Raw genomic sequence first — 18146 nt, 5'->3', positions numbered from 1 at the left:
CTTACATTCTGACTGTGTACTGTCCTCGAGGGCCTGTCTCCTTTTCCCAATATCATGTACTCGGCATGCCACCATTTTATTTTCCTCTTTTCTCCACCTTATATGTTCATTCCCTCTATAGAATCTAAAGACTTTGCCAGTACTGTATAGATATTGTGCATATACTGGGGCAGATTTATTAGAGCCAGTCTTTCTTACACCAGTCTTAATAAAGGACCTCGACTGCCCCATCTGTAGAGGAAAATATCAGGAGGCTCCGGCCTCTTCAGGAGCCAGGCACATGTCTGTGTGCCGGAGTGGAAATCTACACCAGTCAGGAACTAGTGTAGGTGTCCTATGTATACTATATATACTTGTGTAGGTGTCCTATGTATACTATATATACTAGTGTAGGTGTCCTATGTATACTATATATACTTGTGTAGGTGTCCTATGTATACTATATATACTAGTGTAGGTGTCCTATGTATACTATATATACTAGTGTAGGTGTCCTATGTATACTATATATACTAGTGTAGGTGTCCTATGTATACTATATATACTAGTGTAGGTGTCCTGTGTATACTATTTATACTAGTGTAGGTGTCCTATGTATACTATATATACTAGTGTAGGTGTCCTATATAACTCCTCATAAGGCCGGTGTGAGTTATGATAAATATGTTGGGCCAAAGTATCTCTGCCCACTATTGTAGAAAGTGGTGATCAAGGTGCTGAACTGGGGATATGGCGCACTTTTGACACAAAAAAGGGTCTTGTACCAAATGTGCATCACATTAACATCAGGAAACATTAAAGAGGACCTTTCATCACCTCCATCAATTCCCAATTCTTGCATCTGTTAATAGCTGCTGCTCCACTGACTCCTTCACAATTGGATTTTTTTCTCTAGCCCCCACTGTTCCTGAGCAATCAGTGTTGTCAGTTTTGGGCAGTGTCATGTAGGAGCAGCCAAGGGGGCATGACTGAAGACTCTAACATCTCTGATTGGAGCGCTGAGTGACGCCCCCTTGTCTGCTCCTACCTGACACACCTACTTGACATTAGGGAGTCTAAGTAGCTTATCGGACACCAAAACTAACATCATTGATTGCTTGGGAATGATGGAGGCTAGAGAGAAAATCCCAACTGTGCTGGAATCAGTGGAGCAGAGGCTATTATTAACATATACTAAGACCTGGAGTCGGTGTAGGAGGTGGAAGGTCCTCTTGAGAGATAGAACAGGATGACATATATATCATATAACGTTTGATACAGTACAATGTATGTTACAAGTCCTTAGCTGCAATAAAACAGAAGTTATTACACATCAGCACAACAGTATATGCAGACTCTGATTAACCAGTTCTGAGCCAGTGGGGACTCCTCCACCACTTTATACCTGACTGTCATGGGGTTGGTGTATTTAAGAAGCCAAATTTAAGAATAGAGGATTTTTTTCATAGGTGACAATCCTATAGGCAGCTATAAACTGCGGAGACCATAGCGATCCATATCATAAGACAGGGTGCAGATACATAAAGTGCACGTTCCCTGCCAGCGACCTGATTATTACTAGCTGTAAATGGTCGATCACTTGTTCTTCCCTGGAGTCGCCTGCTTTTCTGATATCTCAGTGTAGGGGGGGCTTTAGCATTATACTGGTGTCTTTCTTACGCATATATTCACATGGGCCTTTTTTTTTTTTTTTTTTTTTTTACTTGACTGTTGCAAAAAAAATCCTGCAAGAAATAACTGAGCTGTTGCAGTGTTTTTATTTTGCTGTAATTGCAGGTACAGAACTGCGCTGTGTGAATGCACCCATAATCTGATGCCTATGTTTTATTTTGTTATTGTCGGGTGACATAATGGGCGGCTCAAGGTCTCTTTCATTTCCAATATAAGGCGGTTCTCGATTTGCCGCTGAAGTGTGTCAGACGCTGCTTTCAGACAGAACTGTTTTTCCAGATTTGGGGTAATGGCCTTGCTCGGCGTCCATCTAATGTTTCTTTCATGCTGTTCTATGGGCTTTTCAGTTGTGTATATAAAACGCTCCTCGTTTCGAGCTCCCCCACATTTGTGAATGCGGCTGTGCCGGTTTCTATGGTAACTGTTATGTAAGAGGCCATTCATTAACCCCTCGGCAGATGGGTATCAGGGATACTGTGGCAGCTGCTTTCTCCGGCCTTGGATACCAGGCTTTCACCCAGCGTCCAGGCCTGTGATTTACTTGTACCAGGACTCTTGGCCTTATAAGCCTGAGCTTTTTCTTTCTGTCCAGCCATAGAAGTCAGTACAGTCACTGCCCCCATTTACATTTACCTTCATATGTGAACATGAACAAGGTGTTATATAATACCAGCCACACTTAACCCCTTTGTCCCTGCAGCAGATTGCCTGTTTATTCTCCTTGCTGTAAAGCTACATAAGAGTTCATTGAAATATCCCTGTTTCCAGTATGTTAGGAGGGGTCTTCCAGGTTCTCAATATTGTTGGCCTAACCTTAGGAAAAGCCATCAATATCAGATTAGTGGGGGGTTCAACTCTCGCCCGCTCTGCCTTTTACAATGGCTGTTGACCAAGCACTGCGGCCTCTTCATTGTCTACATCGGCCCGTCTATTTGGTATGAGTACGATGGCCCCTTCAGACAGAAGATCCTTTGGGGTCCCCAACAATCTGATATTGATGGCCCATCATGAGAGTATCCAGATTCTAGAAAAGACTTTGTCTGGTTTAGAACATCCATTTTTCTGTTTTCGTGTAGCCTTATAGGAAATTTTTAATACATAGAGGGTGTCTTGCAGTCAGAGGCCTTATCTATATACAGTCACAGTCAGGACAGATTTTAGACAGTCAAAAAAATAAAAAATTTAAAGATGCCGACTCCACTTTCAAATAAAATGATATAATAATATTATACAATTATTAACAATATAGAATGAATTACATGTATAGTTTGTTACATATTTGCTTTCATTGGAATCAGTCCCTGGGTTTTAATGAATTAGAGGATCTGTACTGCTTCTGTCTAACGATGGCCATTAATAAAGGAGTCAAAGCCGGGGTTGGAGTCCAGCTGTGGCTTATGGTCTCCCGACTACACAGCCCTGCATGGAGATTCTTACTCTGGAGGACTAAGGAAATATGCAACGCTATACCGACAGCCCATTGATTTCAGCACGAAAAATGTAATGCTTCATTTCACCTGTGGTGGCACTGCAGGGGAATTGAATGGTTATATGGTGGCACTGCAGGGGCTTCATGTAACTGCAGCATCCAGAGCTTTTACGTGATACGCCAACTTGTGACGTACATCCTTCTGGAATAACAGCACGTTATTATTTTAGTTACAGAAAACCCATTTAAAACTTCTAGTACAATGGATAATTCTTCTGAGTAACTGAGGAAAGTGGTCATCACATCATCTGACAAGCAGGAGCTCCGGACAAGCTCAGTCAGAGTTCCAGTCAGACTAGGCTTTCTTCATTGTTAAAGTCGTGTTCATAGGCATGATGTTCCTCATTATGGTCGTCTTGTGTTGATTTCCTCAAACAATGCTCAGTAATTGTTTCTGGGATGTAACCGCTTTATGGCGGATCCATTGTATATGTAGTTATCCAAGAAAAGTTCAGAAGGTTCTGAATGTTCTCCCACCAGGAAACTACTTTACTTTAATTCAATGTCGTGGTGAACCGTTCAAGAACAAAACCAGCCCAAATGTATCATAGCACCCATGCCGAGACACACAAATTATTATTTTTTTTTCTCTACATATGTATAGATACAGTGTGTGTGTGTGTGTGTGTGTATATATATATATATATATATATATTTATTTCTAATATCTGTCCGTTATGCACATCCAATAACTGGACCAATCTGCCCCAAATTTGGCACATAAATAAATCAGATATCAAGGACCTTCCTCCATATCACATCAGATGCCCGTGTTAGTCAATAGAAGCTTGCAGACATTCACATTCTGACATTCTTAGCCTGTGGTATATTACTTCAGCACTCCAAGGGTTAAATTTCACAAAACTTTATTCCATATTGTTATTGAAAAACGTCTCGACCACACAACCATTATCAATAATGATGTGTTAGAAGATACTTGATGTCAGTGCCCGAACGTTTCGGTCCCCACGGACCTTCGTCTGCGGGACTTCTGATATGGCGTAATAAGTAGAGAAACACTGTGGTCATATATCACAATCTGTTATGATACCTTCCGATATCTTCTGGCACCAATTGAAGAGATTAGATATCTATGGCTATAGGAGTGCATATCTTTTTTTGTATATATTTTTGTATATATTTTGTCATTCTTAGCCTCACTGACGTACACACAGGTTTCTATAACAACCCAGCCATTTTTGTTATAGGCCGGTTTTCCTTAACATCCACAAGAAAAGCAATTGTGAGTATGACACTTAGTATAAAAGAAATATACTACACATCCAATTTAGGTAAATAAACTTGTCGTATTTTATTTATTACATTATACACATATATAAAAGATGGACATTAGAAGGCTGCATAGCCGAAACGCGTGTCAGGTACTGGAGAGTGAGTGCCTGTCCTGATTTGTATACCTCCTATTGGCAACATGGGTAAGCCACAGTGCTATTAAACCTGTATATAGTGGTATGGGATATACAGTATGTGAACCTATGTTGTTATAGTCACCAATGTGTGTGTGTATCAATGCTATCACTTTAATGGATAGGAGACATATATTGGACCTCATGGTAACTTCTAGCATTTTCTTTGAGCTGTTGTGACAATGTGTATAACTTAGTGGCCATTCATGATATATACCTCAGCGGCTATTGATACTATTGCTATGTGTATATAATGTCCACACACGGTGTATAAAGGACTCCAGTGCTGAGGTCCTTTCTGGCATTAGCTTAATCCATGTGCATTCCATTGTATGTAAATACTTAAAGGGACCACGTGCCATCTGCCGCACTTCACTTTACTCAGTCAGTTTGTATTTGTAGATTCCCCTTCTAATGTCCATCTTTTACCCTGTTTCCCCGAAAATAAGACAGTGTCTTATATTAAATTCTCTTCCGAAATATATGACCTGTCTTATTTTCGGGGGATGTCTTATGGAGCGGGGGACAATCGGCAGTCATGCCGGCGCTTCCTTAACGGAGTGCTGGCATGACTGCCGGTTGTAGGTGGTGCAAGAGGTGGTGCTGGTGCTGCTGTTGGTCACGATGGTGGAAGTGGTTGGCGGGGCTTAGCAGAGATTAGCGAGGCTTCCGGAGGTTGTGCCAGAGAGCCTCACTTAGTGGGCATTGCAGCCGGCAGAACGCTGTGCTCCGTGTGCACAGGAAAGCTGGCTGCCTCCTCTGCTGTGATACCACTGTTCCGGCTGCTGTGGGATGAGAGTGGACTCCCCGCAGCATACGATGCTTTCCCAGCTCATCTTACAGCAGCAGGAACAGTGGTATCACAGCAGAGGCAGCAGCTGGAATACCTGTGCACACGGAACATCGTGCACAGTGTTCTGCCGGCTGCAGTGTTTTTGGGGATGTCTTATTTTCGGGGGGTGCCTTATATTAGGCAATTTAACAAAACCTCCCCCCCATGCCTTACTTTTGGGGGATGTCTTATTTTCGGGGAAACAGGGTATATATGTGTATGATGTAATAAATAAAATTATGACTAGTTTATTTACCTAAATTGGATGTGTAATATATTCCTTTTATACTAAGTGTCATACTCACGATTGCTTTTCTTGTGCATATTTATATGTGTGGCGAGGACACAGATTTCTTTAGGGCTTGGTATAGTTTAAAGGAACCCATGCATTTACGCATATACTTTAGGTTGCTTATTTTTTGGTTGTCTATCTTTTCCTTAACAACCCAGAACACTAAAGGAAATATCACACCACTATATTCATCCAAAAGGGAAAAATCCAGCATCATATTCCTTTTAATAAAACTTAGCTTTTATTGTGAAAAATTTTTCTGAACATGAGACGTTCAATAAAATATCAACAAATATTCATGATGGCAGAGTTGAATACAAAAAACATGAATATTTGTTGATATTATATCGAACATCTCATGTTCAGAAACATTTTTCACAATAAAAGCTAAGTTTTATTAAAAGGAATATGATGCTGGATTTTTCCCTTTTGGATGAATATGTTTGCACCTTGGGCTGAGAGGCTGGATTTTCCGTGCATCTTCCATTTTTTTCAAGGCTTTCCACTGAAGTTATATACTTCAACACCTACGGATACTTATACTAGAAGACATGTGAGTGAGCTGACACACCTTTTGTTTATTGTAATATCACACCCCTGGCTTCCACACTAAGGTTCCTCCTCCATATCATATCAGAAGATACCAAATAGCTAGTAGAAGCTTACAGGTCCTTCATTCTCAGCTTCGCTGACATACAAACAGTTTAAACCAGATTTCCATAACGCCCAAGACATTTTTGTTTTACACTGTGTCTCCATAATAACATATTCACAAAACCAAATCTGGCACCACTGGCATACACATACAGAGCTTTCCTCCATATCACATCAAATGACCCATATAAGTAATAGAACCTTGCAGGTCGTCATTCTTTGCCTCACTAACATACACACAGTTTTAGACCAGATTTCCATAACAGCTAAGGCGTTTGTTTTTTTACCAGGTTTCCATAACAATCAACATATTTTTATCATGTTAGCTACATATCAGTAGCAAAGTTTTAAGCCCATACAAAGTTCAGAGCCATGTGAAGCCAGATAATTCTAGTATATAATAATTAATAAAGTATTTCATTATAGTGTAATATGTTAAAGGAATTTTCAGCACTTAAATATTGATAACTTATCTTTAGGATGGAGGATCAAATCTCAGCACCCCCACCGATAAGCTATTTGAAAGCATAGCGCCATGCATTTTGTAGTGGCAGTGCCCAGTACTACATGTTGTTCTGTTCCATTCACTTGAATAGGGCAGAGCTGCAGTACCTACCACACACACAGCTGCTAACAGTCCATGGCACAGTTCTGATAAATAATGGAGAGGCCACAGTGCTAGCCCGAGTGCCACTGTCCCCTGAAACTGGTGACCTCCACAGATCTGATGGTCATGGTCAATTTCAAGGATAACAGTCTCTGAAACAAAAAAATCGAAAGGGGTTTGGGGCTATTTTTCATACTAATGACCAATCCTCAGGATTGGTTATTAGTTTGAGATTGGCCAGGGGTCCAACAAGTGAATGGGAGCGGAGGTGCAGTACTTTGGCACCGTTGATATACAGTGCATGAAGATTTCTGTTTCTTACCTGTATTGGTCTCCGTGCTGAATACTGCAGGGTCTGGCTGTCATGAGGATAGTTCATCATCAGTATCAAAAATGGCCCCCAAGCCAGAAACCCCTTTAATGATGATCTGTTATTGATGAGCAATCCAAAGATCAGATCTTTAATATCAAATCCCAGTTAAGTTTTTTTACCGGGGCCATTTTCCCTGGCCCATGGAGAGCACAAGACCCCTATAAATTTCCATGATGCTTTTAGGTTACACAACTTCTCTGTGAAGGATCAGTGGAAAATACATTTTAGGCTCCAACCTCCTGATCCTGTACAACCTAATACGCCAAAGTGGGACCTTTCCTCCAGTTGGCCTGGGTCCCATAGTCAGATATTAAGAAGGCGTTTCCGAAGACTTCACCTAACTGGATTCACAAGATACGTCATTGTTTTACTTCAAAAGGAAAGTGAGCCATTACATTGTTGTTATGATCCTGTATCCAATAATAATAACTTTATATAGTGCCGACATATTCCGCAGCGCTTTACTAATCTGAAGGGACATGACAGTATCTGACATTATAAGGTGACTAAGAGTATATCAAACAATAGAAGAGAGGGCCCTGCTCACCAGAGCTTATAGTCTATGAATCTATACCATGTCCATAGGCTTTATACTGGTGTGGTGCAATGTCCAAATCACTCACTCCTCCACACTGCCTATTTTTTGGTAAATTTTGAAAATGGAGACTTGTACAGAGACTTTTGTTTGTAGATTAGGCTGAAACACGACTGCAAAGAGGACAGACGCATAAGAGGAACATACCGCACAGTACTTTTATAGACTAAGCTGTCTGGTTTTTTTTACTGACGTGGAGATTTAAAGGGATAGTCAACTTTGTTAGATGAGTCCCCTGACAGTAAACTATGTGAGCGCCCCACAGATGAGACCTCCAGTGACCAGAACCAAGTACACAGTTACCTTACAGTGCCACCACAGGACAAATGAAGCATTACACCATTCCCGTTGAAGAAATTGAATTTATGTAACATACATACTGTACGGTCATAAGGTTAAAGGGTTTCCCAGGCAAAAATTTTTGATGACCTATCATCAGGATAGGTCAACAGTTTCCGAATGGTGGAAGTGTGACACCTAGCATCCCTTCCGATCAGCTGATATCAGTAGTCACAGTGCTGTTAGAACTGGAAGCTCTCCATCCACTATGTAGTGGTTACTACAGTTCAGCTTCTATTAATTGCAATGGTACCTGAGTTGCAGTAATCACTAACGGCCACTAGATAGTGGAGGGCGCCTCCTGCTTCCAGCTCTGTACACTGTATTTTAACAGCGCTGCCGCTACTGATATCAGCTGATTGGAAGGGCTGCTGAGTGTCAGACCCCCACCAATCTGATATTAATAATATCCTAAGGATAGGTCATTAAAAAAATTGGCATGGAAAAAAATTCAGTTTGGTGCAAGATATTTAACAGGCCATAGACATAAAGAGGAACAAAACAATAGACTAGCACTAGATATAGAATTATGTAACTTTATCCTAATAATACCATAAACTTGTCATGGAAAGAGGAAGCGTAAGGTTGTAAAGGAAATTGCTGTAATATAAAAAAAAAAAAAAAAAAAAGTTGAAAGCCTCTTTTCATATTGACTAGCCCTGGCAGCAATCTTCATAGTTATTGTGAACAGAGAGAAGATCTTCAAATTGATTTTTTATAGTGATTACGGATTGACTGTATTTGATCTGTAGGGTTCCAATACGTGGAAATGTGTTCTAGGTATCAGAAGCCGGTGCAGTGGATGGGGAGTGAGCACAGACTGTTCATATTCAAGTAATAGGAGCGTCGCCACAGTTCCCCTGAGCCACCGCTATACAGTGGACGGGGCTGCTGCTCACTCCCTTCATCCACTAGCAGCTTCTGGAGCAGCTGATCTGTATGGGCGCCGGGTGTCAGGTGTATCCTGTTATTAGGTCATCAGTAGGAAAATTCAGTTTGTGCCCTGACAACCCTTCTAGGTTAGGTTCACATCTGTGCTGGGCTTTCTGTTGTTCGGGTCCGTTGGGAGAGCTGGACCGCTAAGACAGTGGTTACACACAGACACCCGCGGAGCCCATTGAGTCTGACTTTTATCTCCGCTGATTTTCAGCTTCTGCGACAGAGTCTTCAATGCAGATGTGAACTTAGCCACAGCTTCCCCTATGAACAGCTTACAGTACCCTGCATGGAGTCCTGTATTTCCCAGTGTCCTGCCAGTAGATACCTGCACGCAGTGTTCTGGATTACATAGATATAGATACATAGATATATAATCTACCTCCATACGATGGGCAGTGAGGCCGACACTCATGCCAGCACCAAATTGCCTTTGTTTGTTGTCTACTGTTCCTGTTGTCGAAACCAGGCAATAGTCCAAGAACAATGGGACTTATATTATTAACCCGAAACCTTGCAGGCACGAGTTGTATGTTCTCCAAGTACCTTCTTTCATAACATGTAAGTGTTTCGTTCTCTTCTTTTTTTCCATAGATCCCTCCACAGCTCTGGAAAGTTACCTGAAGGTATGAGACGTCTGCTTTTATCTGTGCAATTCATGGCTGTATACCTGGACCTAACTGCATGTCTTCTCAGTTGGTCCAGGTTCAGTCCAGTAGAATTACAAGAAGTCCAGGTATTGTGTTAGATATACAATATGGAAGCTTCAATGTGGCAGTATTACCGGATGGGATGCAGCTGGCGGTGGTACAGACAAGTTGAACAAGAGGGCCTAAGCTGATCTTTTGCACCAGGGCCCTTGAACCTTTACCTGTGCCCCTGCAACCGCTAGAGAGAAGGAGACTGAATAGGAATTTATCGGGGACTTTATTTACAGCTACCAGGGGGATGAGGAGACAGACTAAGAATTTATTGGGGATTATATTTACAGCTACAACTTGCTGTACTGGGCCATTTCAGACCCCCATACAGTACACAGAGCTGGAAGCAGTTGCCTCGTTGCCCTGCATTGTAGCCATTTCTTTTACTGCAGCTCAGCTCCCATTTACTACATTGGGAACAAAGCTGCAGTGACGGCACCCGGCCATTCTACAAGGCGTGGGGCCAACTGCTTCTGGCTCTCGGTGTATAGTATGGATGCCGAAAGTGGCCCCGAACCTTGCAAAGCCTCCCATCAATCAGATATTTGGAAAGGGTCCTGCTCAATCTTACTGTAGATTCTAGTCTCAAATTGGCATCACGAGGTTTACCCTTATTATCCCTATTGTGTCCGAGGTCTTCGGATTTCCACCATAGGTTCCATGTAATCACAGAGAAGACAATCTCACATTCCTCTCCCAATTACACCATGTGACCCCGGCCTTACTCTTCTACATCATTGGTATACAAGATTACAATCAGAATAGTGGTAGCAGCTGTAATACCTATACACGTTACATATTGGCGCACTACATGTGCTCTATAGTTCTGTCTATATATAACGTGTGGATAATGGCAGCAAAGTCATGTTAGTATATGTACAGGACAGCGCAAATCATATTAGTCACTCATTGAATGAACAATATAGTATCGGTTATCAATATATTAACTGTACATTGTTTAACCCATGGTTGACTGCAAGCCCTGACAGCCCGTAATGCTTTAGTTGTATGCCAAGAGCTACATAACATGTAAAATCTCTGTGTATTTGTCCCAGCAGTAGTAAGCGCTTAGCCAGTAATCTTCCATCCAGAGCTTTCAGCCATTTCCCATGCAAAGAGCTCCATCTCTTGGATAATTTCAGTCATTATATGTGAATGTTGCGGCTTTATCACTGATGACATCACAGTCCTGCTCACATGCTGGCATCCAGCCGTGCCATGGCCGGGTCCGGAAAAGGTCAATGCCATAGTCCTGATAATTATTAACTTCTTCCAGTACAGGTTTTATAGCAGGACAGAATTCATACACAATGTAATCGCTAAAAATGTGTATTTAATGCCAGCAGGGGGCTCCACAGTCTCTCTGTATCTACTGTTGGGGTATTATGAACTCGTCATAATATTGTAGATATAGTACACATTTATATCTATCTAGTTACCCCACTGCAAATTTAAAGAGATCTTCATGGCTGCTTTTTTTCCAAAAACAGCGCCACCCTTGTGCTTAGGTTGTGTAAGGTATTGCAGCTAGCTGAGCTGCAATGCTGCACATATTCCAATCATATGTGTAGCGCTGATTCTGAAGCAATGCAGCCATTTTTTTGTATTCCATGGTAAGCCATTAAAAAATTGACATTTCTCAGCGTCATTGCATGTTATATAACAAATGTTCTGTTCACGTTGATCTGTACAGGATGCTCGGTTTTGGTGTTGGAATCTGTGAACATATTCAGGAAATACATCTCAATACTAGATCTACCGCTGAGCTGGTTCTGGCGCCAAGACGTTCTCTTTATATCATCAGGAAGGCAGTACACACAGGCCAAGGTAACACTGATGTAACATATCATCTCCTCCTTCACCATCTGTGCCACATAGTGCTTACAGCCATAACCTGTTCTGATAAAGAGCTGCACGTGTTCAGGGCAGGTATTAAACCTCAGGATTTATTCACTGACAGCAAGCGGAGGTTATGAACCTGTAAAAAATAATGTATTTGTAATAACCAGAATAACCCTTTTAAAGAGAACCTTTCACCAACTGCAGATCGCTGCGTGCTTTAATAGTCACTTCTCCACTGATTCCTTATTCTTCTTATTCTTCTTATGGTAGAGTTGGAAGGGACCTCAAGGGCCATCGGGTCCAACCCCCTGCGAGTGCAGGTTTTCCTAAATCATCCCAGCTATATGTTTATCCAGATTCCGCTTGAAGATTTCCATTGATGGAGCGCCCACCACCTCCCGTGGCAGCCTATTCCACTCTCTCACTAGTCTCACTGTCAGAAAGTTTTTCCTAATGTCTAATCTGTATCTCTTTCCCTTTAGTTTCATCCCATTGCTTCTTGTACTTCCTTGTGCTAATGAGAATAAGGTAGATCCCTCTGCACTGTGACTACCTTTCAGATATTTGTAGACTGCTATTAAATCTCCGCTCAGCCTTCTCTTCTGCAAACTAAACAATCCCAGTTCTTTTAGCCGCTCCTCATAGGATATGGTTTGCAGACCTTCCACCATTTTGGTTGCTCTTCTCTGGACTTGCTCCAATATATCGATGTCTTTCTTGAATTGAGGCGCCCAGAACTGTACACAGTATTCCAGGTGTGGTCTGACCAGGGAAGAGTACAGCGGAATAATGACCTCTCTTGATCTAGATTCAATGCTTGTCTTAATACATCCCAGAATTTTATTAGCCTTTTTTGCAGCAGCACCGCACTGTTGGCTCATGTTGAATTTGTGATCTACTATTATGCCCAAGTCCTTTTCCCCTATGCTATCACTTAGTTCTATTCCTCCCATACTATATATGTTTTTTACATTTCTGTTACCCAGATGTAGAACTTTGCATTTGTCCCTGTTAAATACCATTTTGTTTGCCTCAGCCCATTGTTCCAGTGTGTCTAAGTCCTTTTGAATACACTCTCTCTCCTCTCTAGTGTTGGCTATTCCTCCTATCTTCGTACCATCTGCAAATTTTATGAGGTCCCCAATAATTCCATCGTCCAGATCATTTATAAAGATATTAAAAAGTACTGGGCCCAGAACAGAGCCCTGCGGCACCCCGCTTTTGACTTTCTTCCAGTTCGATGTGTAGCCATTTAGTATTACTTGTTGTGCCCGATCATTAAGCCAGTTGTGAATCCACCTAACTGATTTTTTGTCAAAGCCATACTTAATCATTTTTTCAATAAGAAGGTTATGTGATACTTTATCAAATGCCTTACTGAAGTCAAGATATACTATGTCCACGGCATTCCCTTGGTTCAACCATTCAGTGATTTTGTTGTAGAAGGAAATCAGGTTAGTCTGACAAGATTTATTGGTCATAAAGCCGTGCTGGCTCTGGTTAATTAATGCCTTCCCATCCAGGTACCGAAGTAAATGTTCCTTGACAATTTGCTCAAAGATTTTTCCTGCTATCGAGGTCAGACTTACTGGCCTGTAATTTCCTGGATCGTCCCTTTTCCCCTTTTTGTAGATGGGGACAACATTTGCCCTTTTCCAATCTAAAGGGACCACTCCTGTTTCCCATGACTTACCGAAGATTATAGCAAGGGGTTCTGTTATTTCCTCTGCTATCTCTTTTAGGACTCTAGGGTGTAAATCATCTGGTCCTGGGGACTTGGTTTCATGTAACTTGGCTAAGTGATCTCTTACCAGACCTTCGCTTATAGTCAGCTTGGACTATATTTCCGATACAGTTGGAATTTTTTTTCTATCCCCCACCGTTCCTGAGCTATTGGTGCTGTTATTTTCAGCACCTAATATGATAATTAGGCTCTCTTCTATCAGGTGGGCAGTCCTGGGCTGCATCAGAGAGTCTTGGACCACCCACCTGACATTAGAGCCTAACTAGTACATTGAGTACTGAAAGTATCAGCACTGATTGCTCAGAGTCATGAATGATGGAGAATAGAGTAAAAATTCCAACTGCTCTGAAATTAGTGGAGTGGAACCTATTAAAGTGGAACCAATCTTAGGGACAACTTTTGATTTTCTGGCAGTATTTGTGACATTAATAAATTTTGTAATATTCTTTATTAACAGATTTTGCCTCTTTGCTGTGAAATCCTGTGCCTCTTTATTTCTTTCCCCTGCTTCTGTATTGAAAACTAAGAAATGAATTTAGAGCTAGAGTCACAGGTTCGCCAAACTTACTATAAAATGGGCGTGGTTACAAAGGGGCATAACCTATATAATTGCCATTAATTACAATCAAGGTAAATTGCCCAATTCATTTCCCAGCCCTATTTCAGACCCCAGGATATAATGAGCGGAGGCCCAGGGGAGGTGATCATACATAACAAAAACAGTATTACTCACCTCTCCTGGGCTCTAGTACAACTTCCCATTCTCTTCTGGGCTTTAGCAGTCACATGGGTTATGCTATATCACCATGACCCACTGATGCCCAATCACAGGCCTCAGCGGTCCTTGATGTCAGGCCAAAGGCCCGAAGACAACGGGGAGTCACGCCAGACCCCAGGAATCACGTAAATATATTTACAGTGCAGATTGCCCGTGTGCCGCAAATGGAACTATTCGTCAGCAGGATCCTGGGGTATAAGTGATAAATAACCAGTTAGATGCCCATTGGGAGTAAGTGTTAACAATGATTTTTGTCACTGAAGTGTTGTGATGTGTCAGACATATTCAGCTCATAGAAGTTGTAGATAGTCAGACCCTCAATGGCTGGTCACGGACTAATCTAATAAAAACACCATTGTATACGATTATGCTTCTGGTAAGTACATCGCTTGTGTCATTTGTGCCTATAGTCATGTCATCTACACACTGATTTACTGTGCAATGCTTGTTGTGTTCCAGGAGGCAATGCTGCACCATCAGAGTCAGCTTGCTTGGTTTCGTCACATCTACCTCTTCTTCTCACGCTATATGCTGATCAATTCACTGAACTTCTTACATGACAAGAAAGCGGAGAAGGAAAACTGAGTGTTCCCTGGTCACACCACTTGTCTGCACTGGATATAACACTGTACAGCCCCATCCTGGCATCCAGGATGTTACGTGATCCGCCATGTTAATACTGAACCAAACCCAATCTCCCGCACTGGAGGCCGCTCACAGCACTGTGTTTTTGTGGTTGGGGTGTACTTTTTTATACTATAGCTTTAAGATTTGAAATAAAGGAAGTATATAAATGAAACGTTACATTGTGTGTATGGAATCTCTTTTACAAGCCTGTAAATATCCCGGGGACTTGACAGTAGATTTTCTCTTTTTAAAGGGTTGACCCACAATAATAACTTATCATCTCTCCACAGGATAAGGGAGCGTTCACACTACCGTCATTGTCCGACAGGTAGTGTCCGCTCCTAGTGTCCGTTCAAAATCTTACACGGACAATAGGAGCGGACACTAGCTGTCGGACACAGACGGTAGTGTGAACGCCCCCTAAGTGTTTTATCGCTGAGGACTCTAACCATGTCCCCTGTATGGGTGAAGTGATGGTTGTACCTGTGTTGCGACTCAGCAGAAGAACATGTGACCAAGTTACAGCGCTCAGCTATCTCCCATAGAGATTACAAAGGAGCCATATCACTCAGCATGACCTGTGGGCAGGGGATAAGTGTTTACTGTGAGCAAAAGTTTTAGAGAGAGCCTGTCAGCAGGAAAATCAGAGTTAAAGGGGCTCTATCATTTGGAAATCGTGTTTTTACATAGTGATATGCCTGAATAGCCTTTAAAAAGACTATTCAAGTGCTGTTAGTAGATTTGGAATAGACCCATCCCCGTTCTTTTTTTTACATATTGGTAAAACCGATATGTAAATGACCCTCTCCGTGCACCCTGGGCGTTCCCCAAGCCATCATGCACCCCCTTGCACATACCTTGGTAACTCCCCCTGCTTTGCTTGTGCTCCAAGATGCTTTCCTCCTCCTTAGCGCTACTGCACATGCCCGGGCGACATTTTGTTGTGCGCTTTCTTCCATTGTCCTAAGATGCAAGGCAGAATATGAGAGGGATCTATGGAAAGTGTAGAAGTTGACCTACAAGGTACTGGCATTACTTTGACGCTAATTTTCCTCCTGACAGACTCTCTTTAACCCCTTAAGGACACAGTCTAAAAGTGCCTTTAAGAGGTTTTCCAGCCTAATTTTTTTTTTTTTTTCTTTAGGGCAGGGAGGTGACTAAAAAATAAAAACTTTTGAGACGCTTTAACTTATCAAATTGATTCTGAGATTGTTTTTTCGTGACACATTGTACTTCATGTTGGTGGTAAATTTTGGTCAATATATTTTGTCTTTTATTATGAAAAAATAAGAAATTTAATGAACATTTGGAAGAAAAAAGGTACTTTGAAATTTCATGCCTTTCATGTAATAGTCTTATCGCTCAAATTACTTCATAAATTAAATTTACCATATCTCTATGTTTTTCATGATATTATAAGGCTTACAAGTCCTCACATTCCCAGTGGGAATGACTTTGTTTTTGGACAATCCCCTGTTCTTTCCCTTGCATTGTGTTGCAGTCTCTACATATCAAGGTAGGCTAATGGGGGACATCTTCATGTCAAACAACTTTGTCTGGCTGTTCTGTTACGTATATGCCAGATTTAGACCAAAATCACTTTAAGGCTAAGTTCACATGGCGGATTTTGGTCCGGAATTTGGCATGTATTCCGTGTTAAATTCCAGATTAAAATACCGCCTCCCATTGAATTCAGTGAGAGTCGGGCATTTAGTTTTTCTGCGAGCGGATTTGTTCCACTTGCGCAAAAATGAAGCAACGTGCCTTATCTTCCGCAGCGGAATCAGCCGCTGGAGACTGCAGCGTGCCACTCCCTCCGGACTAGGCCCATTCATTTGGGCCTAATCTGGAGTGGAATTCTACGACTGTATGCACTGCATCGGCATCCGGTCGTGGATAGCCGTTTTTTGGTCCAGACTCTGAGGCGGCATCCCGCCTCAAATTCCGGGCAAAAATCCACCGTGTGAACTTAGCCTTAGTGTTTTCTTGGTAACTGCAATATTTGATCACAGTCAGATGTCAGTGAATGGGGTTTACATCTGGTCATTTCAAGTGGAAATTCGTGTAAAAATTTTGCCCACTGAGTACAGTTTAGAGCCATTTTTTGCTGTCACCTCTCCGGACATGTCTGTTAGTAAATATGTGCAGTCCCCATGAAATAACAAAGGTCACAAGGGGTACTATGTCTCAATAACCAGTTCTGGACCGCCCACAGACTATATACCTCCGTATAGTCCACTCTTAAAGAAGACCTTTCATGTCCTTTGGCACATGCGGTATTATATACCACTAGAAAGCCGACAGTGCACTGAATTCAAGGAACGCCCCCTCTGACAGTACAGGGCTATGGACTCTGCTATCAGGAGGGGCGTTCCTCACAGACTGTCAGAAACGCCCTTGAGTCGGCTTTCTAGCATTATTTAATATTGAATGTGCTCGAGGACATGAAAGGTCTCTGCAAGGACGTGCGCTCTGCAGTGATGGTCAGGAGGCAGCATTCCTCCTGGACCGGGGCTATAAATGTATCTATTATAACCTTATAGGAGGCGGAATGTAAGAAAATAAGGCAAATAAAGAAAAAAAATCAAAGTAAAATAATTAAAAAAAAAAAGTTAAAACCACACCCACATGACAGGTTGTAGCCCCGCCCCAGTGACCCAATACTACATAATAATGATGGTTATGAAGAAGGAATACTATTTTAGGGCGGGGCCCCACATAGCGATTAACTGCAATGTGGATGGGACTCTGGCTAATCCCATCCACACATTGCAGAAAATAATCCGCAGCGGATTGCAACACTGGCATTTTCTGGTACAAGGATAAGTTCACATGGAGATTTTTGGTCTGGATTTTGAGGCCGTATCCGCCTTAAAATCCTGACCAAAAAGATGGCTCCCATTGAAATCAATGGGAGCTGCCCAGGAGTCCGGAAAAAAGAAGCGAGATGCTCATTCTTCAGGCCGTTTCGCCTCGCAATTCGGCCTGAACACACACCCTCCTCTGTACTAGGCATATTCATTGGGCCTAATCCGGAGCGGAGTGTCAGGTTGGATGCCGATGCAGTGCACTGGCTTTCAGTCGCGACTACCCGGCTTTTGGACCGGAACCTGAGGTTCCGCCTCAGGTTCCAGTCCAAAAAACCCCGTCTGAACTCAACCTAATAGGAGCAGAAAGTCTGCAGAGGAAATCTATGCGGCTTTCTGTGATAAGCACTGCGGGAAAAGCCACGACGCGTT

The 18146-nt window shown here is 42.1% G+C and overlaps 1 protein-coding gene across 1 annotated transcript in view; it reads left to right on the top strand.

Annotated features, from left to right (window-relative positions):
- Window positions 1–15061, top strand: part of PIGL (phosphatidylinositol glycan anchor biosynthesis class L) — a 77457-nt gene extending 62396 nt beyond the window's left edge. Inside the window, exons 5-7 of the mRNA XM_075263792.1 lie at window positions 9810–9841; window positions 11610–11743; window positions 14740–15061. Coding sequence (XP_075119893.1) covers window positions 9810–9841; window positions 11610–11743; window positions 14740–14865 — 292 coding nt within the window. The 3' untranslated portion in view covers window positions 14866–15061. The remainder of the gene's footprint in view (window positions 1–9809; window positions 9842–11609; window positions 11744–14739) is intronic.
- The last annotated feature ends 3085 nt before the right edge of the window (window positions 15062–18146 follow it).

This window comes from Leptodactylus fuscus, chromosome 2 (genome assembly GCF_031893055.1).
Source record: "Leptodactylus fuscus isolate aLepFus1 chromosome 2, aLepFus1.hap2, whole genome shotgun sequence".
NCBI lineage: Eukaryota > Metazoa > Chordata > Amphibia > Anura > Leptodactylidae > Leptodactylus > Leptodactylus fuscus.
Note: the sequence above shows the minus strand (reverse complement) of the source record. Positions and strands in the feature narration are given on the sequence as shown.